Source organism: Lonchura striata, chromosome 22 (genome assembly GCF_050655825.1).
Source record: "Lonchura striata isolate lonStrDom1 chromosome 22, ASM5065582v1, whole genome shotgun sequence".
Classification (NCBI taxonomy): Eukaryota; Metazoa; Chordata; class Aves; order Passeriformes; family Estrildidae; genus Lonchura; species Lonchura striata.
The window spans coordinates 2,191,945-2,217,716 of NC_140724.1; the positions used below are offsets into that span (position 1 = coordinate 2,191,945).

General features: G+C 52.3%; 2 protein-coding genes across 4 annotated transcripts; both read left to right on the plus strand.

Annotated features, from left to right (window-relative positions):
* Window positions 1-33: 33 nt before the first annotated feature.
* On the plus strand, window positions 34-15,808 carry LOC146765583 (uncharacterized). Of its 3 annotated transcripts, XM_085559148.1 has the most exons (4): window positions 34-6,326; window positions 6,690-6,861; window positions 12,272-12,455; window positions 12,681-15,808. In XM_085559148.1, exon 1 carries the CDS (start codon window positions 1,427-1,429, stop codon window positions 2,534-2,536), a length of 1,110 nt encoding a protein of 369 aa, XP_085415274.1. In that variant the 5' UTR covers window positions 34-1,426; the 3' UTR covers window positions 2,537-6,326; window positions 6,690-6,861; window positions 12,272-12,455; window positions 12,681-15,808. The 3 variants fall into 3 exon arrangements, with proteins under 3 accessions (XP_085415274.1, XP_085415273.1, XP_085415275.1); XM_085559147.1 differs by having other exon boundaries at window positions 34-6,861; XM_085559149.1 differs by lacking the exons at window positions 12,272-12,455; window positions 12,681-15,808 and adding an exon at window positions 9,798-11,016 and having other exon boundaries at window positions 34-6,861.
* LOC146765584 (uncharacterized) lies at window positions 10,788-12,264 on the plus strand. The gene is made up of 2 exons (XM_085559094.1): window positions 10,788-10,803; window positions 10,894-12,264. The coding sequence occupies exons 1-2, from the start codon at window positions 10,788-10,790 to the stop codon at window positions 11,778-11,780; spliced, it is 903 nt and encodes a 300-aa protein (XP_085415220.1). The 3' UTR covers window positions 11,781-12,264.
* Window positions 15,809-25,772: the final 9,964 nt, after the last annotated feature.

The window sequence follows — 25,772 nt, forward strand, 5'->3', positions numbered from 1 at the left end:
CAAATGACCATCACATCCTGTGGGACTGGCCCCAGGTGAGCAGCATAACTCATGGAAACAGCCACAAATGAGCACATCCCATGGGACTGTCCCCAAGTGAGCACCATATCCCATGGGAGACTGGCCCCAAATGAGCACCATAGCCCATGGAAACAGCCCCAAGTGAGCACCATGTCCCGTGGGACTGGCCCCAGGTGAGCACCATATCCCATTTTATGGCAGGCCAGGTTCCTTGTCACAGGATAAAGTGGGAGGGGATACTTTTGGGGCCTTGTAGAGTCTCTCAAATGGCTCTGCCTGTGTCTGTCCTCAGCCCTAAACAGGAACCCCATAGCAGCAGATGAGGTCCTGCCAGGACCTTTGCAGCTCCTGGAAAGCTTCTCACCACCCAGTCTGGGCACTTCCCTTCCCCAAACAAGGAACAAATCCACGTGTTCCCCCTGCTCTCTCCAAACCACGTACAAATCTCATTCCACCCCTTGCTGCGTTCCTTCCCCTCCATGTAAGCTCCCCGAGCTGCCTGGGAAGGAAAGGAGAGAATGGCCATTTACTGTGTTTCTTTTGCCATCTGGGCTTATTAAAAACTGCGCAGCAAATTAAAAATAGGTGGGAACAAAGATGGGGGAATGACATAAAGGGTTGCAGAAAATTCTCTGTGTACTTTTAAAAGCTGGAATTGCCATATGGACTGGCAGAGAGACATGTTTTACATTTCCACTGGTACATGACTGACATCATTTAGCATTAACTTCTATTTGAATAAAATGGTAGTAGACATTTAGGTAATATTACAGGGCAATAAATGTTTTAAAGAGCCTTGGGGGGATGCTCTTGAAACAGAGTCCAGACCAGAACTCTGAAAATATGTCTTAATATATATTAACCTCTTTTAGGACTTTTGGCTCTCAAACAAATAATGGAGGATAGAGGGTTTTTTTTCCCCCCTCCCCTTTTACTTTCTGAATTAAGAGTCCCCAGCTATATTTTTCCCTTTTTCCTCTTTAGCTGTGCTGGGGAGAACATGAGGGAATGTAGTTAAAATTCAAAAAGGTTCCCCTTTATCATTACCATGAATCAACACAATAAATGAGCCCCTTCAGAGCACGGTAATAAGAATTTGATAAATCATCAGCCAAAAATTAACTAGATGTCAAAACAATCTTTGGGAAGTGTGATGGATTAGGGGCGATAGTGGCAATTAATCTCCCAGCATGAGTTCACAGGAGAGACTGAGCGGTGGGAGATGGATAGGGGGGAGACCAAGGCCTCACAAGGTCAGGACACTGCGGAAAGGAACAGGAGGCAGAGAGAGACGGAGAGAAAAAGAAAAAAATTCCACTGAGTCGGCAATCCCCGGCCCCCGGCAGCCGAGGTAGAGGTCAGTCACACGCCTTTGAAAGCCTCTCTGTCTCCAGCTGCTCCTGTGATGAGGCAAGCACTTTCTGCTCCTGCAGTAAATGCCAGCAGCAGCTCGGGGTCCAGCCCTAGGAGAGAGTCAGGGCCAGGGATGCTCTGCCCTGATCCAGGGATGGGCGTCTGCAGGGAGACAGATCCACCTCGGATGTGGGAATCCACCCATCATCCATCCATCCATCATCCATCCCCCATCCATCCATCCATCCATCCATCCATCCATCCATCCATCATCCATCCATCCATCACCCATCCATCCATCCATCCATCCATCCATGCATCCATCCCCCATCCATCCATCCATCCATCCATCCATCCATCCATCCATCCATCATCCATCCATCCATCACCCATCCATCCATCCATCCATCCATCCATCATCCATCACCCATCCATCCATCCATCCATCCATCCATCATCCATCCATCCATCCATCCATCCATCCATCCATCATCCATCCATCCATCCATCCATCCATCCATCCATCCATCCATCATCCATCACCCATCCATCCATCCATCCATCCATCATCCATCCATCCATCCATCCATCCATCCATCCATCCATCCCCCATCCATCCATCCATCCATCCATCCATCCATCCATCCATGCATCCATCATCCATCCATCCATCCATCCATCCATCCATCCATCCATCCATCCCCCATCCATTCATCCATCCATTCATCCATCCATCCATCCATTCATCCATCCATCCATCCATCCATCCATCCCCCATCCATCCATCCATCCATCCATCCATCCATCCATCCATCCATCCCTCCCTAGGCCCAGCTGGGTCAGCAGGTCCCTCTGCCCGTGCCGGGAGCACTGGGCAGGGCTGGCACAGCGGTGCTGCTCGGTGCAGGTACCTTTGAAGAAGGTTTTGGCTCACCAGAGGTTGGGCTCCTCCAGCACCACCCCGGATCTGGCAGGGACCCGGGGCTCCGGCCCTTGCTCACAGCCTGGGGGTGCTGCAAGGAGACAGCCCTTGGCTTCCGCACCAAATAAAGCAAAATGTTTGTTGTGTCCCCTGAAGGTGCAAACCCAGCTCGGGAGCAGCCTGGGAGTCATTCCTCTGCTGAGCCGGGGTTACCCACTGCTGCTGCCCTCCCTTCCCTAGTGATGTGCAGCTCTGCGAACAGAAACTCAGTGACACAACACGACTGGCTCGTGATTACCCCTGGTTGGAGGCTGAGCCTCCCCGAGCTCTGACTGCTTCACTCCTGCACGCTCACACTGTTGGTAACACCTTCCTCAAATATTTGCATCCTAAAGAAGCAGCAGCCTTTTTTTTTCCCCTTTCTTTTCTTTTTTTAATTGCATCTTTCATCATTTCCCCCGGGTTGCTCACACAGTTCTGTGCAAGAGACAAATGCCTGGCAAAGGCTGGGACGGTGCTGGCTGCGTGGTGCACATCAATGTCAGTGAGATTTCGGGAGGGGGAGAGGGAAGCAAGCCCCCGCCCAGCTGGAATGCTCTCCCACAATGCCTGTCTCTTCTCAAGACAGACAGGCCTTGGATGGGACAGATGTTTCCACCCAAAAGCAGATGTGAAGATGTTACTTTCCCAGGGAGGAATGCGGTGGGGTTTATTATTAACCAACAGTCCCCACATGACAGCTTCCCTTGACCAACAGTTGGAAAATCTGGAAAAACACAGAGCTCTCTAATCCAAGTGGTGGCAGGAAGCAGCCAGCCCTGACGGACTCTGCTGATTTATTATTATTAATTACAAACTGGAAATGACCGAAAACATCTGGGAGAGCCGAACGAGGAAGAGAAAGAAAGCTTGAGCAGAGGGGCCAAATACTTGATTCCGTGCTGGGCGCAGAGTGCTGCTGAACTTCAGCAGCAGCTCTTGGAAAGGCTCTGGGCAGGCTCAGAGGCAGCCGAGGGATGGGTCTGGGGGGCAGCAGCCCCAGGGGTCACCCTGCAGCACACGGGTACCCGAGGAGCCACCCGGGGGCTGTGTGAGCACAAAGGGCTGTTCATCCCCCAAAAGCTGAGGCTGTGTCTCCTGAGGCCCCCCAGCACTGGAGGGGTGAGCAGAGTGTGGGCAGCACCAGCAGTTTTGGACATCATCGCCATCCCCAAAACTGTCCCTCCTGCTCCTAGCCCAGCTGGGGCCTGTCACTGTCACCCTGCCAAGGTGACATATGGCCCTGCTGCTCCAGAGCTCTCTGCCCGTGGCTGAGGGGGAGCTGCAGTCATTATTTCAGAAATAAAATTTACCCCCAGCCAAACCTGGGGCTCAAACTTGGGGTCCCCAGCAGCTTCACGCTTGGCAGGTGCACACAGAGTTTGCTGAACCATCGGATAGCCTGGCTCAGCGTCACCCAAAGCTTTGGATTTCTTTAATCCTTTCACTCTGTAGAACTATCCCACTTCCAGATTTTAAACCAAACATTGAGTCAGGCATTATTTGGTGTAAAAGAAGGCATTGCCTGCTGCCAGCCCCACCTCAGGACACACGGACACTTTCTCACCCGGTACACAGAGCCCCTGACACGCACACGCAGCTGTGGTGATCCCACGACCTGAGAGCTCCTAAAACATCTGTTTGCATTTTCAGAGCAGTACTAACATTGTCAGACCACGGCAAATCTGCTTAATTTTCATAGACATATGTATAGCACACAAGCCAAAATACACTTAAAATGGGACATTTCAGAAAACAAACAACCATTAACTGATGAAATAGAAAGGAAGTTGGTTCCTGCACTTGCCCTCTCCCACACACATCCCCTGCAGCCGCAGGTCCATCATCTCCTCGTGACTCCCTGCTCAGGCTCACACCCAAAAACTTCTACAGGAAAACACAGACACTTCCCATGCCAAAGTGTCCATCCCTTTCTAAGGGAGCTTTCAAAAAGGCACCACATCCATGGGAAAAGTCGGGCTCACCCACCTTGCCTCCACAGATCCATTTGTAGAAATTGAACCTGAGCAGGTTCTTGCCACCCCTGCCCTTTCCCTAATTTACACTGGGAGGAACATCCAGCCCAAACCCATGCCTGGAGGTGAGCAGAGGTGCCCCCTAATTGGGAACAGCAACTCCAAGGGGCTTTTCCAACGAGGTGCAGATTTCTCTGGCACACATTGTCAGAGCTGAAGGCAGCATAATGAAGTCCAGAACTTTTAGGTTTCCCCTTTAATATATCCATCATGTCTAGATCCATTATTGACATGTTGACTTTCTTGTTTCTGATTTAAGCTGCCAGACTCGGTAAAATTGCCTTGACAGCTTTAGCATTTGTGGCAGAACACTGACATGATGTTACTTACAGCTAATTAAAGTTGAGAGCATAATAAACAATCTCGGGATCCTAGCAACCCACTTTCCCCGGGCATGGAGTTTGCTGGATCTTGACCCGAGATCTTTGAAGCTCCAGCAAATTCTTTGAGTGACCTCCCTGCTCTGAGGGCACTGGCTTTGGGGAGCAGGGCTGGATAACACCAAAAACACCCGGGCATGGCTTGTCCAGAGACATGGGGAGTGATGAGAGACAGGGAGGGGGAACTGGTGAGGAAACGAGACCCTGGGAGGTGCTGGAAGTGGGTTTGTAAGGCCATTTCACCGAGGAGGAACGGGCCAATGGGTTACAGCTAATTAGCAACGTGATGAAAGCCAGCGAAGGAAAATTCAGACTGATTACCAGGAAATCTTTCCTCTGGTGAGCTCTGCTGAGTGCAAAAACCTCTCTGGAGGGAAGCAGAGCAAAGCAGAGCACTGAGTCGTTGAGCACTGATGGACGCAGCCGTGTGAGCCTGGGGAGGGCCCTGGGGGAAGGCTGAGTGTGAACCAGAGATTCACAGGAGCAGACTTTGCATGGCTGTTCCAGAAGGTCCTGGAAACTTTCACTGCATCAGTTCCTTCTCCTTTCCTCCCTCGTGCCATCTCCAACCCAGCTGCTTCACACACGGGAGCCTCTCACGGTGTGAAATCACTCAGTCACAGAACAGAAAGATCAGGCCAGTCCAGGGCAAGATCTCACCTTCCCTTCTGATGAGCACCGTTTTGTTATTTATTTTGTTATAATAACAAAAGAATGAACCTTGCCATACACAAATCAGATTCTCAGAGCTGACTCAGCCAGCAAAATCAGCATTTTTTTCTTGTCTGCAGGGAATCAAAAATCACTACTCACTTGTGCAGAATCAACTGCAATTTGAGGTGAATTAAATCCAAAATCTCCCTCTGTTCCTACAAATGACTGACATGCCTTCTTTATTGCCAGTTTCTTGAGTGCTATTGGACTGATTTCTCCCATTTTCACTGAATCTCCTCATTCTGCAAAGTAGGGCAACAACAACATTTCACATCTCCTGCAAAGCCTCAAACGCAGTGACACGCTCGCTGTGAGTCACGAGAGCCACTGAACGCTGTGGTTAGAGCAAACAAAGGTGAAGCTGTGCTCAGTGGGAAGCGGGCAGGCTCCAGCACGTTCCTCTGCGTTTGTGCATGTGAGGAGCGACTCTGAATCCCAGCGAGGTGATGATGCAGCTGACATGCCCACAGAGAACCTTTAACTGGCTTAGCAACCCAGCACAAAGGCTGTGGCTGCTCTTAATCTCTTAATTCACCTTAAACCAGCCTGCAACCAAAGCTCTGTTCTCACAATGATTTACTGCGCTGACAGAGCCTTCAAGACTTTTTTATAGAGACAAAACTTCTGGGCACAGACAAAGCCCTGGAGGTGAACCAGCCACTCGTGAGTGAGAGAAAGAACCTGGTGAGAGAAAGGACTTGCATCCAGGCCCTGTTTGCACACACTGGTGCACTGCAGGAACCCCAGGAACATCCATTTTATTCCCTGCTTCCCAGGGACCTTCCTCTCAGGCTGCAGCGGCACGATGTCCTTGGAGCAGCGCGTGGGGACGGGCGGATGCAGAGGACAGCCAAGGAAAAGGTGCTCACTGGCAGGAAGTCTGGGTTTACCAACCCCCAGCCAAATCTGGGGCTCCAACCAAGCCCCAGCTCTCTGACCCCCAGCAGTCACAGCTGGGTTCGGCCTTTATCCAGGCTGACATTCCCACCACCACATCCCAAGAGCTCCGGCTTTTCCAGTGGTGGCCCCCAAAACAGCAACAGAACCGTAGAGCAGAGCAGGTTTAGAGCAGAGCTTTATGTGAGATTCCCAGAAAAACCCAACCCAAACAACCACCCCCAGCCCGGCCCTGGGTTTAGTCTGCGGGCTGGGAAGGGTTTCACCTCTGGGCAATGAGCTGTGGCAGCAGGAAGCCGCGTTGCCAAATACCTGCCACGCTTGCAGGGATGACAGGAATCCATCCCAACAGCGATGGAAACAAAACAAAGCCCTGCACAGCCACCTCAGCATCGACGCTGGAAGTGTTTATAACAGAGATCCCAGGGTCCTGGTGTCCAGGAAAGCTGAGTGATTGCATCCTGACATTCCTGCTGCCACGGAACAAACGGCATGGCAGGTACAACTGGTAACAATTTTCTGAAATTACAGAAATTTCTTGTTGTTTTCTTTTTCCGTAGTTAATAGTTCTTTTGTCCCGGCTCTAGACATTTTGCTAATCAGTTTCTATCATATGGGAGCTATCAGCAGAGACAGTCAAGCCTCAGGATATGTAAAACCTTTCCATTGCCTGAAGAATCCAAGGAGACCTTTGACACTTGCCAAATTCCCTTGCAGGGGAAGGGTAAGGGAATAAACACGGAGCCAAAATCTGAAAAGTTGTTTCTTCATCAGCCTTTAAACAGAATCTTAAAAGTTTCCTCTGTTCGTGTCATGTTTTTATGGGGCATCAACAACCGAGGGGCTGCTTTGCTAAGGCTGCTTCTTTTTATCCTCTCCAGTCTCCTAGGAAAAAACAGCCCCAAAACCCAACAAAAACCCACTCTGCCACTCATGAAGCCATGTGAGGGGCTGAGGGGAGGTGCCACAGCAGCTTCACAGTCCAGCACCTCTGTTCCCTTTCCTACTGAAACCAATGGAACACGGAAATCGGGGAAAGTGAACCAAGGCAATTGGAAGCAACAGGGCAGAACCCCCGGTGCGTGCTGCAGGGCCGGGCTGCCTCTGGCACTGCTTTTGCAGGAATTGATCCCTGGAGCCATCCCTGAGCCCGGCTCTGCCCTGCTGAGGCTGCTCCTGCCAGGCTCCGGGCTGGGACCGGGAACAGGATCACCCATCCTCACGTGGGCCTGATAAAAACCACCCCTGTGCCACTGCAACTATATCAAACCTTCTCCAAAAAGTCACTTCGAGGTCACTGTTTTTGTCCAGTATTTCAATACATTAAATGCAATTACTTCATTGTTGATTTACCTGTCATTAGAGGCATGTGTTTGAACATGATTTATTGAGTGAGTTTTGTGCCAGTTGACTTGCAATAGATTGCACAATATTCAAAAAGGCTCATTTGCTTGGCATTACATTAGAAGCAGGGTGATTGCAACACAAAGCAATGTAAATGAGTTCTGAGAGGCTCCATCATTCATGTTGTCATGTACTGAATCCTATTATTATTTATTACCATAATTGTACTGTGTTTCCTGGGGCGATAAATTAGGACTGATGGGTCCCGCTGACAGCCAAGGACTGGACTCGCTCTATATAATTTAATAGGGATACTGTTGGATCTCTGCTCGGAGGAGACTTAGGCAGGAATTTAGTAACTAAGCAAAATCCTTTCTTAAAAAAATTAAAAATAAAATAAAAGCAGTGAGGTTCCCCTCACCCCCCTTCTCCCTTGGCAGCAATTTAAGTCTTGATAAAAGCTGCAAAGGAAATGGGAGCACTCTGTCTTTCATAATAGGATTGTTAAAAAAAATCACTGCCCTGTGTCACAATCTGTTTTCTGCTCCCCGCTGACAGGCAGCCTCCCGTGCTGGGAGCGCGGGGACAGCCGATGGCTTAAAGGGACAGCGGGGACAGCTCCTGGCCCGCAGCACCGCCCAGCCCTGCCTCCCATCCCCAGGATGGCTCTGGGCAGCCGGGCAGGTTCCCCACACCTCACACCCAGGGGCACCCGGGCCCCCAGAGCCAGCCTTTCCTCAGGTCCTCAGAGGGGGCTGTCGATGGCCTGAGGGATGTCACCTCCCTCCGAGGGGCTCCCAGAGACTTCCAGGGGTTCCCCTGAGCCCTCGTCCCAGGGGTCCACCTGGAGCTCCCCTCCCAGGGATTCGCCTGGATCTTTACTCCCAGGGATTCACCTGGATCTTTACTCCCAGGGGCTCACCTGGATCTTTACTCCCAGGGATTCACCTGGAGCTCCCCTCCCAGGGATTCACCTGGAGCTCCCCTCCCAGGGATTCACCTGGATCTTCTCTCACAGGGATTCACCTGGAGCTCTGCTGCCAGGGCTTCACCTGGATCTTCTATTCCAGGGCTTCACCTGGATCTTTCCTTCCAGGGATTCACCTGGAGCTCCCCTCCCAGGGATTCACCTGGATCTTCCCTCCCAGGGATTCACCTGGAGCACCCCTGCCAGGGCTTCTCCTGGATCTTCTATTCCAGGGCTTCACCTGGATCTTCCCTCCCAGGGATTCACCTGGAGCTCCCCTGCCAGGGCTTCTCCTGGATCTTCTATTCTAGGGCTTCACCTGGATCTTCCCTCCCAGGGATTCACCTGGATCTTTCCTCCCAGGGATTCACCTGGATCTTCCCTCCCAGGGCTCTGCAGGCAGCCCAAGGCTCAGGGGGACTCTGTAGTTGAAATCCTGGGGATGTTTTCAGCATCGTTTTGGTAACAACCTCCCAGCTCAGCCCTGCTCTCTCTGCTGGAGCTCCCTTCCCATGCCCTGGAATTCTCAAGGCCTGAAGGGCCAGGTCAGGGCTCAGGCAGCACCAAAAGAGAGAGCAAAGGCCCCACCACCTGTTGGAACTGAGGAGTTCCTTCCTCCTAACCCTGGGTGCTCTAGAGTGCAAAACACAAGGATGAGACACAAAACTCAGCTCTTATTTTATATCCAGGCACCAAAAGCTGTGAGCGGGACAACTACAGGGGAAATAGGGAAAGAATGTCTGAAGTTCTGATATTTAGATTAAGATTCAACAACAAAATTCTTCTTTCCAAGCTTTTAAACACCACCAATACTTAATTTTTCTTCTACAGTTCTTGTAAAGACACTCAGAGTTGCAGAACCTCAGAACTGTTGGGCTAGAACAGGTTAATGGTCCCTACAGTCCTGTATGTTGTATTTGTGAGCAACCAAATGTCCATAAATCCTCCTAGTGGACAATTTTATGGAATAATCAACACATCAGGGATATTTCTTTCTAACCTTCTCTGAGTTAGTGACTGGCTTATGCCCTGAGGCATGAGAGCTTATTGACTGGATCCATCTCTTGTTCAAGTCAATAGTTATCTGTCAATTCAGGTCAATCCAAATGAGATTTTATTGACAGGAGAAGCTACACAAAATGTTGCCAAAGTGTGAGAAAATGACAAGGCACCCCTACCTTCCTCGAGCCATCTGTCAGCGAGAGAAACAACCTGCACTGGTTTTACAGAGAGACCAACTCGCAGCTCCATCGAACAGAAATCGTCCTTGATTTGGCTCCATCGACTTAATTGAGCTGAGCTCTGCTCAGCACAAACACGATCCATCCCGTGCCTCCACGGGCGCCGTCGGGAGGAGCACGAGTGCATGAAGAGGCTGCAAAGCCATGATGGAGTGAGGAGGGGCGGCAGGGATCCTGCGCTGGCAGAGGGCAGAGCTGCACCCGCAGCTGCAGGGCTGCGCTCCCCGCTGTCCCTGCTGCTGCAGCCCTGCTCTCCCGCCCTGCGGACACGAGCCCTGGCACTCACACATCAAAGGCGCTCTGCGCTCGCCCCCTTGCAGCAGTGACACATTTTTGGCCCAGCACAGCACATTAATGGAGCTCGCTGTCAAACACGGGGCTCGCAGACAATGTGGGGATTGTCCAGGCCCATGGGCAGATCACCAGGTAATGTGATGCAAGAGCTATAAAATATCTCAAAGACACTAGCAAAAACCACAGAGTCCGGGTTAGAAGAGAGCCTTGTGGTTTGTGGGGATTTTTTTTGGTGTAAATTCTGGAACAGACTGTGGCATCTGACACAGTGGTGTTTCCAAACCCAGCCTGGTTTGACAGGCACATTTCCTTAAGTGGTGCAGTGTTTCCTTGTCTTCTGCAGAGTCTCCTTCCCAGCACGTTCTCCCCATCCTTCATTTCATTGCTTGGAACAAATGCCAGGCCCAGTCCAGGTGTTTTTGTGGCACCAGGGACAGGGTTTGAACTCCCCCGTGTGCAGGCACAGCACTGTTCACCAGAATGTCTCACCCCAAACCAAACAGGGCCTGCCCTACCTGGCACCATCCAGGCCGTGGTTGAGCTCCAGGAGCCCTTTGGCTCCAGCCCTGTGGTCACGGAATGTCCATCAGTGAGGGTCAGCCCCGTTGACCCGGCCTGGAGTGACACTGGGGACACCGCAGAGCTGGAACACCCCCTGAAGGGGCAGCTGTGCTGCTTTGGTGAGCTCCCAAAATCCATCCATCCATCCATCCATCCATCCATCCATCCATCCATCCATCCATCCATCCACCCATCCATCCATCCATCATCCATCCACCCATCCATCCATCATCCATCCATCCATCCATCCATCCACCCATCCATCATCCATCATCCATCCATCCATCCATCCATCATCCATCCATCCACCCATCCATCCATCATCCATCCATCCATCCATCATCCATCCACCCATCCATCCATCCCTCCATCCATCCATCCATCCATCCATCCACCCATCCATCCACCCATCCATCCATCCATCATCCATCCACCCATCCATCCATCATCCATCCATCCATCCATCCATCCATCCATCACCCATCCATCCATCCATCCATCCATCCATCACCCATCCATCCATCCATCCATCCATCATCCATCCATCCATCCATCCATCCATCCATCATCCATCCATCCATCCATCCATCCATCCATCCATCATCCATCCATCCATCCATCCATCCATCCATCCATCATCCATCCATCCATCATCCATCCATCCATCCATCCATCCATCCATCCATCACCCATCCATCCATCCATCCATCCATCATCCATCCATCCATCATCCACCCCTCCATCCTTGCCCACCCCCAGGACCATTCCCGTGCTCCCAAGTGCAGGATGAAGGTCTGGAGGGTGTCTCTGTCCCTTTTGGCCGTTTCCAGCAGCCCAGCAGCCGCTGCTCCCGTCTCTTCCTGTCAGAGCCGTTTGCAGCTGAGCCGTGTGGAATATCCCGATGGATCTGAACGCAGCGTTCACAGCCGTGTCCACGCCCGGGCTCCGAGGCGCATCCATCTCCCTGCTGCACCGCCAGCCCCAGCTGGGACTGGCACAAGGGAAGGATGAGGACGTCGTTCCTGCCTGTTTTGTAGAACACATGTCCCCAAATCTCTGTTACGGTCCCCACAGAGCCCTCTCCCCAGTCATGCACTTGTTTAGGCTCTGATCCTTTCATTAACAATGGAGAAACGCGGGCCCTTACATCTGTTAGCAAGCATAATTCTAGACAAATACAACTTCTTATCAAATAAGCCTGCAATAAATGTTTCATGAACAGAACCCTTCAATAGAACTCCCAACACTAATTTAATGAGAAGTATCAAATGAATTTTTTTTTTATTCTGATATCTCCCCTGAGACAAATGATACTTTGCAGGCCTATTTTTAACAAATGAATTATTGACTTAAACTGGCACAATTAATCACAATATAATGGGATCAGGGGATGTTAGAGGCTCATTCAGCACGGCAGATGATGAGTACTGACTCTTCCAAGAAATGAGGCTCTTTAATCACTCCCAGATTAACAGCTACATGCTTTCAAATTTCAATCACAGGGAACTGCCAGTGTGGAATGAAAAGGGCCCACTCCAGTAGGAGCAAAGGAAGCAGGAGGATTTCTCACCCCGTTGGAGCCCTGCTGCTTGTTGTCTCAGAAATGGGCACCGAACTTCCCTGGGGAAAGAACAGGATCTAAACTGTGCTGCATTTCCAAGAGTATTTCCTTCCAGTCTTCATCAGGTAAGAATTTGGTTCCAGGACAGAGCTCACAACCCCTCAGGCTGTTTAACACCTCCCCTGGAGGGAGAATCTTCAGGGCTTAATAGAAGAAACCCTCTTAGTTAACCCCCTTCTCACTAGGAACACTGTTCTCTGAAGCTTTTGGGTGTTCCTGCCAGAGGTGCTGCTTCACTGCACCCCGCAAGCACCAAAGGTGTTGGTTGGAATTGTTTTCTCTTCCTTCAGCTTTTACCCGAGAGCGTGGAACAGTCTCCACGAGGATTTCACTGCAGGAGGAGCATCCAGCTTATTCTCCTGATACAAACCCCCCTCCAAGTGCTGCTGCCAGCTTTGTGTCCCCTTGAAGCTGAGGAGAGTTCCCCAGCCAGCTTTGCTGTGCCCACCACGAGGCTTCCACAGCTGCACGTCCTCAAGTGAGGAGGAAGCCCTGCAGCTCCCGTGATCCTGAAATCCACCCAGGGAAGGGGGACGGCTACTTGCAATGGGAAAGCAGTGGGAAAGAGGCTGGGGAGGTGGCAGATGCAGTGGGTTGTGCCAGACTTTCTCAACAAGTCTCACTGTCTGCGTGGCAGAGTGAGGAGATGGGAGCTGAGATGGGAGCAAGCCCTGGAATGTGCCGGAGCTCCTCAGAACCAGCTCTGCTGTGCCCTGGGGCAGATCCCAGGGCTCTGGCACCCAAAATCTCCTCTCTGCTTGAACTGATAGGCCTGTGAGAGTGGCAGGGCTGGTGGGGCAGAGGTCCTGTGCTCCCTGTGCTGGAGGAAGCACGGGGATGTTCACAGCAGTGCTGGGCACGTTATCATCTGCTGGTTCCACTTAACAACTTCTCACAACATATGCAGTTTACATTATGGTATCCTGCACATGTAGGCTTTGGCTGGGAATATCCTCCAGAGCTCGGGATTTATGGCCATGCAAATGCTCAGGGAGGCGAGGAGAAGGCCTGCCAAAGCAGGGAAAAGGAAAGACTCCTTTGTTCCTGCTTCTGGGTCACGTTAACCCCAGCCCTGCCGTGCTGCAGCACAGGCAATGCTGCTGCTCGTCCTTTCCACAGAAATTCCCCAAATACCAGCATCGCACACACATTTCCTTGGCTTCCATGGGCAGCTGGAGCTCGGCCTCTGAGAAAAGATCTGCTTTCAGCCAAGCTGTCTTTTCCCTTCTCTGCAGGCCTGGCATGACAACAGGCCTGGCTCTGTCATCGCTCCCCAGCCCTGCTTCCCTTGGGGAGGCTCTGGAGTCCCAGCAGTGCCAGCAGTGCCCTCGGGGCAGCAGAGGAGCTGCTGTGGGCAGAACTGCACGGACACGGGACGAAGGATTTGTTCTTAATGCCCCTCTCCTTCATTTCAGGGGAAAAAACATGAGAATAGTTCAGTGTAGCATAAGAAGAGAATTGAAAAGAATCTCTCTGTCCATCCTTTCAGTGTAGAATCTGAGAGTCATGGGATGGTTTGGATTGGAAGGACTTTAAAGCTCATCTCATCCCATGGCAGGGTCAGGGCAGGGATAACTTCCACTGTGCCAGGCATCTCCAAGCCCCGTCCAGCCTGGCCTGGGACCCTGCCAGGGATCCAGGGGCAGCCACAGCTTCTCTGGACACCCTGTGCCAGGGTCTCACCCCTCACAGGGAGGAATTCCTGTGCAAAATCCCATCTAAACCCTCTGTCGGTCCATGTGAAGCTGTTCCCCCTCGTCCTGTCCCTCCAGCTCCAGGGCAATCAAACCTCAATCCCAAGGTTTCTGTGGATACACAGTGAGGATCATTATTCCTCCTTGCCCAGCTAATTACCTGGGGCCCAATTACCTGGGCTCTGGGCTTGTGGCACCCCATTGCCCTTGCCCAGCTCTGGCTGCTGCCCAGGGAGAATTGCAGCTCTGGAAAAGGCACAGAAAACCCAAGAGCTCCATTTCCCGTTAGGGCACAACCAATAAAGGCCCAAGCCCAGCAGCAATCTGTCAGCTGTCAGCTGGGGGGAAATGAATTCTCAAAGCAATTCCAGCAGCCTGTTGATCCACAACCAGGGAATGGTGGGGACGGATCCCATGGGAACGGGACCCGGGTGTTTCCTCCCTGCCTGCTCTTCACCCCAAGGCTCGACCTCCCACAACGTCACAGAGCACCTGAGGAATGTTGGAACTGCAAAACCATGGGATGGTTGGGTTGGAAGGGACCTTAAGGATCGTGTCCTTCCATGCCACGGGCAGGGACACCTTCCCTGGAGTGGGTGGCTCCAACCTGGCCTTGAACCCTTCTAGGCGTGAGGAATCCACAACTCCTCCAGGAAACCCGTGCCAGGGCCTCACCACCCTCACGGGCAAGAATCTCCTCCCTGTATTTCATCTCAATCTGCCCTCTAATTGTGCCTTTTCTGGAGCTGTTTTCAGCGCTAGGCTGCATTATCAGCGCATGCAAATGAAGAGATTTTCATGGATTTAGGAGGTACAATCTCATTTTACAGCCACAGGTAACAGGAAGAGAGGTGGCTCCATGGAATAGGAGGGCAAACGCAGCAAGAAAGGGACTTCCCCACATTTAGAGGCCTGTGAGCTTCCAGCTAAGAAAGGGAAGCAAGTTTATGCTCCTTGCGAATGTTTATTATTGCAACAGTTCAAAAATGAAATCGCGTATTTGTGAAAAAAATGTGGTTGAAGTTGTTCCTGTGTGGGTAGAAATGACCCACATTCCTACTTCTCTCTTAATTTTTTAATAAGCTGATTCATTCCCTGCATGGCATCACTACATGTTCATACCTTTATCAAAAACGTTAATAAAATATTCACTTGTATTTGTTTACCAAAATGCCTTTTATGAAGATGAAATATTTCTAAAATCTGCTCATTTATGTTTTTCACCAAGCAATATACTAAAAAAAACAAAACATAATTTGTGTTGGTGAAACTCAAAGAATTTTGACAGCAGCAACAACAACTTGTTTTGTGAAAATCGCTTTTGAGGTGGAAAAAAAGCAACTCTTTCAGACACCACCATTAAATATTATCTATTTTTTAACCAGCCTGCTCCTTGATGAACACTGCATCCTTGGTGCCATCTGAGACATTTGAGCACAGCAGGACATGCAAAGTTTTGCTACAGAAACTGCAGTTAGGTGTGTTAGTCACATAAATATAAATATTTATATAAATAATTATAGATCTAAATAGATATATCTATATAAATATAAACATAAATATAATCACAAGCATCTAACCATAATTAAAATTAAGTGTACATATAACTGTAGATGTAAATGTAAATATAAACTTGCAATTGCTCATGGTGTGTTATTCACATAAATATAAACAAATATATTTATTTATATAAATTAAACTAAAATAAAAATATAAACCTGCAATTGCTCGTAGTGTGTAATTAATTTCCTGATTGTTTAGGCAAACACAAAATGGAGCAACTGAGCAAAGACAGGCCCCCTTCCCCTACCCTTGTCCTGCAAATAAACTGGTTTTTGCACAGCAAGCTGGGCTGGGCTGGCAGGCACCGCCTGGCTCCCGGGAGCACACTTGGCTCCCACAGCCCTGCGGAGAATCCACGTTTCTCCTGACTGACAGGTGCCACGGCGATCAATAAGGGCAGAGAAAACAGCCTGAGCCCGCAGCTGAAGTTGCTCTTAGACAAATTTGGCAAACAAAGGCAAGTCCCCGGTGCCGGCAGCGAGTGGCACGGGCACTGTCACCCCGCGATCCATCCCAGCCCGGCCCAGCCCAGCCCGGGCCGGCAGCCTGTGCCTGCACGGGGACCAGGCACAGGGGACTGCCTGCATCCGCCAGCAGGTGCTCAGTGAATTCCTCCAAAAGGACAAGAGTCCTTCTTCCGCTGGCTTTGGGATGAATTAGCACGGATTCATAATCCATAAATCCTGGTGGCAGCGGAACAGCATCCCCCCTGTTGTTATTTATTTTGAGATTTTCACTGGGGCAATAGCTTTACGTTTGACATTTATATAGGTCACAGTGAGCTAATAGCCATCTGCCATCTGGGGACTTTTATAATGAACATTGCAGAAGACTATGAAACAATCTCTGGCATTTCCGATGCGAGCAGAAGCTGAAATAGGGTTGATCTTTACAATATGCTCTGCTGTCTCTGCTCAGGTCTGCATTAGTCATTTGCCTGGCCTTGCTACACTCGCACACGCGCTCGCACATATGGGGAGGGTGGGTTCAGCGTTTAATACCAACAGTTAATCACCAGGCGCATGAAAAACACCCAATACCTTCCTGCACGGCTGTAAAAGGCCCCAGTTCACCTGAAAACTCTTCAGGCACCTCAGAAATATTGATGAGCCCGCAGCTCTCCTGCAGCACGGGCACAGAGACAGCTCCAGCGCTGGCCTGGCTGTGGTGTGTCCATGGGAAGGCTCTGCTGTGAGGTCACAGCCTTCCCTCACTCCCTGCCCCCAAAACACACCCAGACTGAACAGAAACGGGGAAGAATAGGCAGAATTCCCAGGGAAACACCCTCAGACAGGTGCTGGGGCACAGCAGGCCCTGCTCCATCCCAGTCTTGGGTCAGAGAACCAGCCCCAACCATTTCCAAGGTACCAGGTGCACTCAGGGTTGGAAGCAGCAGAGCCACCTCTGCAGGTGCTGTCCTCACCCTGAGGAGCACAGCCTGGAGCTGCTCCTGGGCAGGACAGTCTGTGCCACCTCCCTGGAGCTGCTCCTGGGCAGGACAGTCCCTGCCACCTCCCTGGGGCTCCTCCTGGGCAGGACAGTCTGTCACACCTCCCTGGGGCTGCTCCTGGGCATGACAGTCCCTGCCACCTCCCTGGGGTTCCTCCTGGGCAGGACAGTCCCTGCCACCTCCCTGGGGCTCCTCCTGGGCAGGACAGTCTGTCACACCTCCCTGGGGCTGCTCCTGGGCATGACAGTCCCTGCCACCTCCCTGGGGTTCCTCCTGGGCAGGACAGTCCCTGCCACCTCCCTGGGGTTCCTCCTGGGCAGGACAGTCCCTGCCACCTCCCTGGAGCTGCTGGGACAGGAACATCTGCACTTCTCGGCACCTGCGGGCACCGTGCTGGGGTCAGCAGCTCCTGCAGACGGGCAGAGAGAGAGGCAGGGCTGGGCATGGAGAGAGGCAGGGCTGGGCACGGAGAGAGGCAGGGCTGGGCACAGAGAGAGGCAGGGCTGGGCACGGAGAGAGGCAGGGCTGGGCAGGGAGAGAGGCAGGGCTGGGCAGAGGGAGAGGAAGGGCTGGGCAGAGGGAGAGGCAGGGCTGGGCACGGAGAGAGGCAGGGCTGGGCAGAGGGAGAGGCAGGGCTGGGCACGGAGAGAGGCAGGGCTGGGCAGGGAGAGAGGCAGGACTGGGCACAGAGAGAGGCAGGGCTGGGCACAGGGAGAGGCAGGGCTGGGCATGGAGAGAGGCAGGACTGGGCATGGAGAGAGACAGGGCTGGGCATGGAGAGAGGCAGGGCTGGGCAGAGGGAGAGGAAGGGCTGGACACAGAGAGAGGCAGGGCTGGGCACAGAGAGAGGCAGGGCTGGGCAGAGAGAGAGGCAGGGCTGGGCACAGAGAGAGGCAGGGCTGGGCACAGGGAGAGGAAGGGCTGGGCATGGAGAGAGGCAGGGCTGGGCACAGAGAGAGGCAGGGCTGGGCATGGAGAGAGGAAAGACTGGGCATGGAGAGTGGCAGGGCTGGGCATGGAGAGAGGCAGGGCTGGGCAGGGAGAGGCAGGGCTGGGCAGTGCTGCCTTGCTGAGCTGTGCAAGCCACCTCCAGGAGCTGTGAGCCAGCCCAGGTGTCCTGAATTTCGGGTCAGCACTTTGAGAGCCAGGCTGGCCATTCTCCTGTACCCGCACAGGGTTTGTGCTGCACCAGGGCTGTGGGAAAGGGCACGATGTGCTCAGGCATGGGGGAATATCCCAATATCCCATCTCAATTAGTCACTCTTCAAAAAGCCTCCTCGGGGGGCCGGGCTCCTTAATGCTGCACGTTCCTCCTGAGTTCCCCAAGCCTCCCCAGGCCTGGGGGTAATAAATTACATTTGTCTGTGCTGCAGCAGCAGCAGCCTGTCCGAATCCTCCTTTCCATGACTCAACTCATGATGAAATGCCTATTTCCTGGTGCTGAGATCTGTGAAAATTGGTCTTTCCAGCCTCCCTCCCAAGGGCTGTGCCTCAGCCAAGTGTCCGGGGGTCCCTTTGATCAGAGGAGCTCTCTGCCTTCCCCGTGCCCTGGTACCGACGCCTGCTCCTGGGGTGTTTATTAATTGTATTTTGTCTCCCAAGGACGGCACACAGAGCGCATTTGAAATCCAATCCCCTCTCGTGGGGCTGAGGGACGGGAACCAGGGGGTGCCTGAGCACTGCCCAGGTTTTGACCTGGTCCTGGAAGGACTCAGGTTACTGAAAACGCTGCACTGGCTCCCACAGGCATCAATCTTCTGGGCTGTGACCTCTGCAGAGTTCGGCTGGTGACAGCTTCAGGAGCTGCAGGTCAGCTGCTGCCACCACGATGGATGGGCAGAGGGGCAGGCTGAGGGACAGGGGCCTGGCATGTCCAGCCCAGCTTCCCTCCTTCCAGCAGCATTCCCAGAGGCTGCTGTGGCTCTGCCCAGGGGTGGTAGAGCTGTGGGGACACTGTGGGGACACTGTGGGGACACTGGGGACACTGTGGACACTGTGGGGACACTGTGGGGACACTGTGGGGACACTGGGGACACTGTGGGACACTGTGGGGACACTGTGGGGACACTGTGGGGACACTGGGGACACTGTGGGGACACTGTGGGGGCACTGTGTGGACACTGTGGGGACACTGTGGACACTGTGGACACTGTGGACACTGTGGGGACACTGTGGGGACACTGTGGGGACACTGGGGACACTGTGGGACACTGTGGGGACACTGTGGGGACACTGTGGGGACACTGGGGACACTGTGGGGACACTGTGGGGGCACTGTGGGACACTGTGGGGGCACTGTGGACACTGTGGACACTGTGGGGACACTGGGGACACTGGGACACTGTGGGACACTGTGGGACACTGTGGGGACACTGTGGGGACACTGGGGACACTGTGGGACACTGTGGGACACTGTGGGGACACTGTGGGGGCACTGTGGACACTGTGGGGACACTGGGGACACTGTGGACACTGTGGGGACACTGTGGGGGCACTGTGGACACTGTGGACACTGTGGGACACTGTGGACACTGTGGACACTGTGGGGACACTGGGGACACTGTGGGGACACTGTGTGGACACTGTGGAGACACTGTGGGACACTGTGGGACACTGTGGGGGCACTGTGGACACTGTGGGACACTGTGGACACTGGGGACACTGTGGGGACACTGGGGACACTGTGGGGACAGCTGGCAGCCCCTCGTGGCACCAGCAGCGGACCCTCAGTCCGCTGGCCCTCCTCATCCCGTCCCTGCTCCCTGCACTCCCTCCCAGCGCTGCCCCCGTGTCAATCACACCTATTTTAATGTGTTAACTTTCTAAATCCACTTTTGTGCTCACTTAACAATGAGCTGCTTTGATCAGGGTAATACCAGCAAAACCAACAAACCCGAGCCCTCCTGCCCCTCCCCTGGAGCAGAGCTCACCAGGCCTTGGCCTTGTAAAACCAAAGCAATTGCAGCCTTTAATTTTATTTCCTTTATGTTCAGGCCGTTAGGTGCTGGTTCTGATTAGGGACATTCTGAGCAGGGATAAAGCTATTTTAAATAAAAACCATGTTGAGCTCTGGGGGAGGGAGGAAAAAAAGCACAACCTCATCAATTTAGAAGGGTCTGGCAGAGCTGATCCTGCCAGCCCAGCCCCTGAGCAGGGAAAATACACTTCTGTAGAGTGTGTCACCCTTAGCCCAGGTGCCAGCCACGGACAGAGCTGCTGTGTGCGCCGTGACACCGCACAGGGCGTTGTGGCAGGCTCAGGGACAGCTCAGAGCCCAGCACCGATCCTGCTCAGCTGCAGCAGTTCTGGAGCCCCAGCCCTGCCTGTGCTTTCTGCCAGCTCCTGCTCCCCGGGCTCTGGGCAGCCTCGTCTCTGCTTCCACCCCTCTGCCACTGCAGTTTGTCCCTCTGTGTGTCTGTGCAGAGCCTCTGAGCTCCGTCACCCCTCGGTGCCAGCATCGAGCTGGGGATGAGCTCCTGCCCCTCGGGAGGAGCTGCTGGCACCTCTCAGGGGTCAGGGCTCACGCTGGAGACAAGGGGATAAAAGCAGGAGCTTGTTCCTGGGGAAGAGCTGATGGATGTGGCCTGACTGAGAGTGCTGAAACTAGCACACGCTGCTGGGAATGCACCAAAAGGCCTCACGTGGGGTTATTTTTATTAATTATTTTAACCCTGGTTAGAGGCAGAGTGATATGGCCGCACTGGGACCAAGACTAAAGAGTCTCTGCCTCTGGCTCAACCAGTTTCAGTCTTTTTCCTCTCGGAATTTTTAGTGTGACACAATATCATTAAGCAGAGCTTAATGACAGACAATGTGGCAGTTTCATAAAGCGAGAGTTTCCAGGTGCTGGGACTGACCCTGATATTGCTGCAAAAACTTCAACAGACATCAGAGCTTTTTGAGCAAACTCTTTTCTGTTCTTTCCCTGTCGTTTGTGTTGGAAGCCGTGTTTTCCCTGTGATAGACACAGATGGCCTGGCAGCACCTCCAGGGAGCTCTGGGGGACTGAAACCTCTCCCCAGGCCCTGAGGGTGAGTCCTGGAGCACCAGGACCCGAGTGCCGGGCAGGCCCTGGGTGCTGGGCAGGGGGTGCAGCAGAGCAGGGCACCCACACGGGCTCCAAAACCTTCATTTATTCCCCCGATACGTGAATCTGTATCACATGCTGGAGCTGTGGCTCTCTTCCCAGCCTGGGGAAGGCCAGCACCCTCTGGAGCCACCAGGGCTGGGCTTTCGGCACCCGCCTGGCCCCTTTGCAGACAAAAGCCACGGAAATCCCTTCAGCAGCCTTGGGCAAGCCCTGGGAGCCTGCCTGTGGGGCACAGGGGCTGCAGAGGTGCCACCAGGCCAGCGTCCCTCCCTGGCAGCCCGGCACCGCGGTGACAGCTGCGCGCGAGATGAGTGAATAACCTAATCGAGCCATTAAAAGAAACAGAAGCCCTCTGCCCTGTTTGATTTCTCTCTATAATGATGTAAAGTGCACTTTAATGGAGTCAAAGTGGTCCTGGGCCATTCTTGTTAAGGCCGTTTGATGCAGTGCTATTGAGTCCCAGTGCTCGCCTTCATTACCTCCCTCCTGCATTGTACTCCAGACTTCCCCACAGCCTCTCTGCTGCCACAGCCCCTTGCCTGCATTTTGTCTACATAAATTAGACCTTGTGCAGCATATTGGCCTGTCAGGGGACTAGGAAGAAACTGTATATTGTTTCTGGCATTCCCGGGCCCTTCTGCCCCTGACATCTGCTGTGTTTGTGACAGGGAATACATTCCTGACTCATTATCCGGGCAAGCGGAATCCCTCCCTGACAGCACCATTAATCAGAATCAAGCAGTCCGGCAAATAAAAAAAAAAAAGGGAGAGAGAAGAAGAAAAAGAAAGCAAGCAAAGAAAAGAGACAGTTCCTAACTTTCACTTCTGTGTCATTCCAGTGTCTGGACAAGTAGCAATCCATCTTGCTGAGTGACAGCTCTGATGGATGGCATTATTTATGCTTTTGTGTATTAAAAGATAGTTCTGGCACTGGCTTGTCACTCACCAGAGATTTGAAAAAAGTTGAAATTTAATTTGAAGGAAAAGAGGGCAAAGATCAGAGGATGCTGGCTGGGGAGTTGTGCCTGGGAGGGATGGAGATTGTAGCAGAGGGGACATGGCAGAGGTGTGGGGACGGTGCAGGGCTGCCCTGCAGGCACAGAGATCTCTGTTTCTCAGGGTGCATGGGGATCTCCAGGGCCCAGGGGTCTGTGTTGACACAAACAGGTTTGATGTTCCTTGGAGGGATCATCACTGAGGGGTGAGACAGGCATATGCTTAACTTTCTGTCCCTAATTTGTGAGTGTTTGTGTACACAAATATGATTAGATATGCACATATGTATGGTGTCTGCAGCAGGGGGGCTTCCCATGCACATGTGTATTTACACAAATTAATTTCAAATACAGCCTTTTTGTCCCAGCACACACATCTTCAGTACAAAACACTTCCCTAAGTACACACACACACACACATTTACACAAACATACACACACACACACACACACCCCAGGACCTTCACATGGGCACCTCCCAGGTGGAAAATGCACCCAGGTTTTTCATTTCTCCCTCTCAGGAAATGCTCACCCACACTGTCAGTCAGTTGGAGTACAGAGCAAGGACAATATTCCTGGGGAGCTGCTTCGTCCTGACCCATTCCTAAACTCAGGATCACCAGAAAGGCACATCCAAGTCTTTGTTTAACTGTGCTGGCACCGAGGGGTCTGTACAGCCCCAGGGGTCTGTACCCCTGCCCCACAAGGTGTGTGAACACCACAGCATGGGCAGGATGTTTGGGGGTACCAGGGGAGTCCTGCAGGTCACGTTCACTTCAGGAACAGACAGCTGAATCCCCAGCTGCTGATTCTGGGTATTAATGCTCCATGCTCAGAGTGAACAGGGAAGATTTACCTAATCTGGGGACCGTGGTTAATTTAGCAAAGGGCATTGTGTGAATAAGGCATCTCAAACTCAGGTGTCAGCGTTAATTAATGATATTTCCAGCCCTGACCAACCCTGCTTTTGATCTGAGACAACATGAAACAACCAGAAACCCCACTCCTGTTGTTTATCACTTGTCTTGGAGATGACCCATCTCTTGGCTATTGGGACAAACATCTGCTGTGGAACCCATTAGCCAGCAATGAGCATTTGTTCCTAATTAATACAGATTTGTTTCTTTCCCCAGTCCCAGCAGGTCCCAGATCCCCTCTCCTGGGCTACTGGCAGCAGCAGCATCACCCAGCCACACCTCCAGACCCTGAGAGCAGCTCTGGAGTCTGCAAATGCAGGGCAGAGCCCAGCACTGCAAACCCAGCACTACAAACCCAGAAAAAACCACCACTGCAAACCCAGGACAAACCCAGGACAAACCCAGCACTGCAATCCCAGGAAAAACCCAGGACAAACCCAGCACTGCAATCCCCAAACAAATCCAGCACTGCAAACCCAGCACCGCAAACCCAGAAAAAAAACAGAACTGCAAACCCAGGACAAACCCAGGACAAACCCAGGACAAACCCTGTACTGCAAACCCCAAACAAATCCAGCACTGAAAACCCAGCACTGCAAACCCAGAAAAAAAAAAGAACTGCAAACCCAGGACAAACCCAGCACTGCAAACCCAGCAGTGCAAACCAAGCACTGCAAACCCAGGACAAACCCAGCAGTGCAAACCAAGCACTGCAAACCCAGGACAAAGCCAGCAGTGCAAACCCAGGACAAACCCAGCAGTGCAAACCCAGGACAAAGCCAGCAGTGCAAACCCTGCCGGGGCCCCAGAAGCCGTGCTGACTTGCAGACCCAGCTGGACCATCACCACAGGATCCCAGAATTCTGTGATTCTGTGATTCTGTGAGCTCCAGGAGTGACTTGCAGGCTCAGCTGGATGGTTGCCAGCATCCTCCTGCCCTCCTTTCCCTTCCTGGGGATCCTGCCTCTCCCCTTCCCACCTGCTGGGGTTTGTCAGTGTTTGGGAGAACTCTATTCCTGGACTGAGCAGGATGGACACTCAGGGAGTGCTGGCACCCAGAGCACCCCAAAACCCCACAGGCCCAGCCCGGGGTCACCCCCGTGCTGCTCTGTGCAGAGCAAGGCACTGTGTCTGGAAAGGTTCCCTGCCAGGATGACATCACAGCAATCCCAGGCAATGAGCTGTCCCTTCAGGGTGTGAAGCTGCGGAATAAACCTTATTCTTTCAAGATCCAGAGCTTAAATTTCAAAGTGAGATGTGTGTGTAATCCCCTCAGGCTGCTTTGAAAGCCCAGCCGGTGTTTGCAGAAGGAACTGGTCATTTTTCTCCTCGAGGTCTCAGCAAGGCAGAGCCTGGGGATTGGCTTTTTAAAAATGTTGATACCATGAAATTGCAGTTGGCTGGGAGGGAGGGAGGCTGCAGTTAGTGCAGAAATATGTGCAGGGGTTTCTCTTCGCTGGCTCCAGAGGGAGAAGTGGGGCTGCTCCAGGAGGAAACACAATAATCATCACTCAGAAGGGCCAGCACAGCAGAGAGGAGAGTCTGTCTCATCTGTCCGTCCTGCTTTATCCATTTTCTCACACTGTCCTGGGTGATGGACACATCCCAGGCCGGGCCTCAGCCGGGGCACACGGAGCAAATATTCGTGGCTGCGCTGAGGACGATTCCTGCCTGGTAAAGATCTGCCCCTTGATCTGCAAAGCCAAAGAAACAGAAGCTCCTGCCTTTGCAGTGGGGTGGTTGGAACGTTTAATTCGATTCTGTCGTCTGTCAGAACAGCAGGCAGAGGGAAGGAATGTACTGGTGTCATATGGAAACCACGGCTCGATGATGGACAAAATTAAATCCTTGCATTTGGACATAAACCATGGTAACACAAAATATGCAGCAAGTCAGGCTTGCTTTTCAGTGCTGAAAACACAAGGCCCCACTTGGCAGGCTGAGGAGGGGATATTAGTCAGATTTAGACATGGTTTTCTTTGTTTTATTGAAGGATAAATAATTATGTGCTGAGATATTCCAGACTCATGTTAACACAGCTCTGTGTGAACCACAGCGGAGGATGCTGTGAGAATGGGAAGGACTGAAGGTCCTTTCGCCTACAAACTCTCTGGGAATTCTGGAAAAGCTTTGTGATTTGCTTCTAGAAAACAACCCCAAAGTTTGCTCACAAAACACAGAATCACGGAGTTGTTTAGGCTGGAGGAAACCTCTGAATTATCGAGTCCAGCCCTTTCCCAGCACTGCCAAGCCCACCACCAGAATCTGACATGATGATTTCCAGAAATCAAACCTTCCAAGCATTTTCTTCCCTGACATTCCTGAGTTCCTACAGATTCAGGGTGTCCATGTGGCCCTGCAGGGTCAGCTCTGTGTTCCTGATCCATCTGGGGAGCCCTGGCAGCAGCTGCTGGGCCCCCCATGCCCTGGGCTCCCAGGCCAGTGCCAGTGGCCAGCTCTGGCCCACACACAGAGATTCTGAGGGAAGTTTCGTTATGATGTGCGAGCATTTCTTCCTTGATTGAAAGAAACGTCTGTGCAGAACAACAGACAAAAGCGATTTGTCACAGCCCTCTCCTCTCTCAGAGCAAAGATCCTGACAGGGATTTATTGAATACACCCAAATGTGCTGAACAGCTCACAGTGACGCTCAGCAAACCCACGTTCTGCCTC

Bases quoted from the DNA above. Each gene is read 5' to 3' on its own strand.
- LOC146765583 (XM_085559147.1), top strand. From the start codon at position 1,427: ATGAGGCAAGCACTTTCTGCTCCTGCAGTAAATGCCAGCAGCAGCTCG.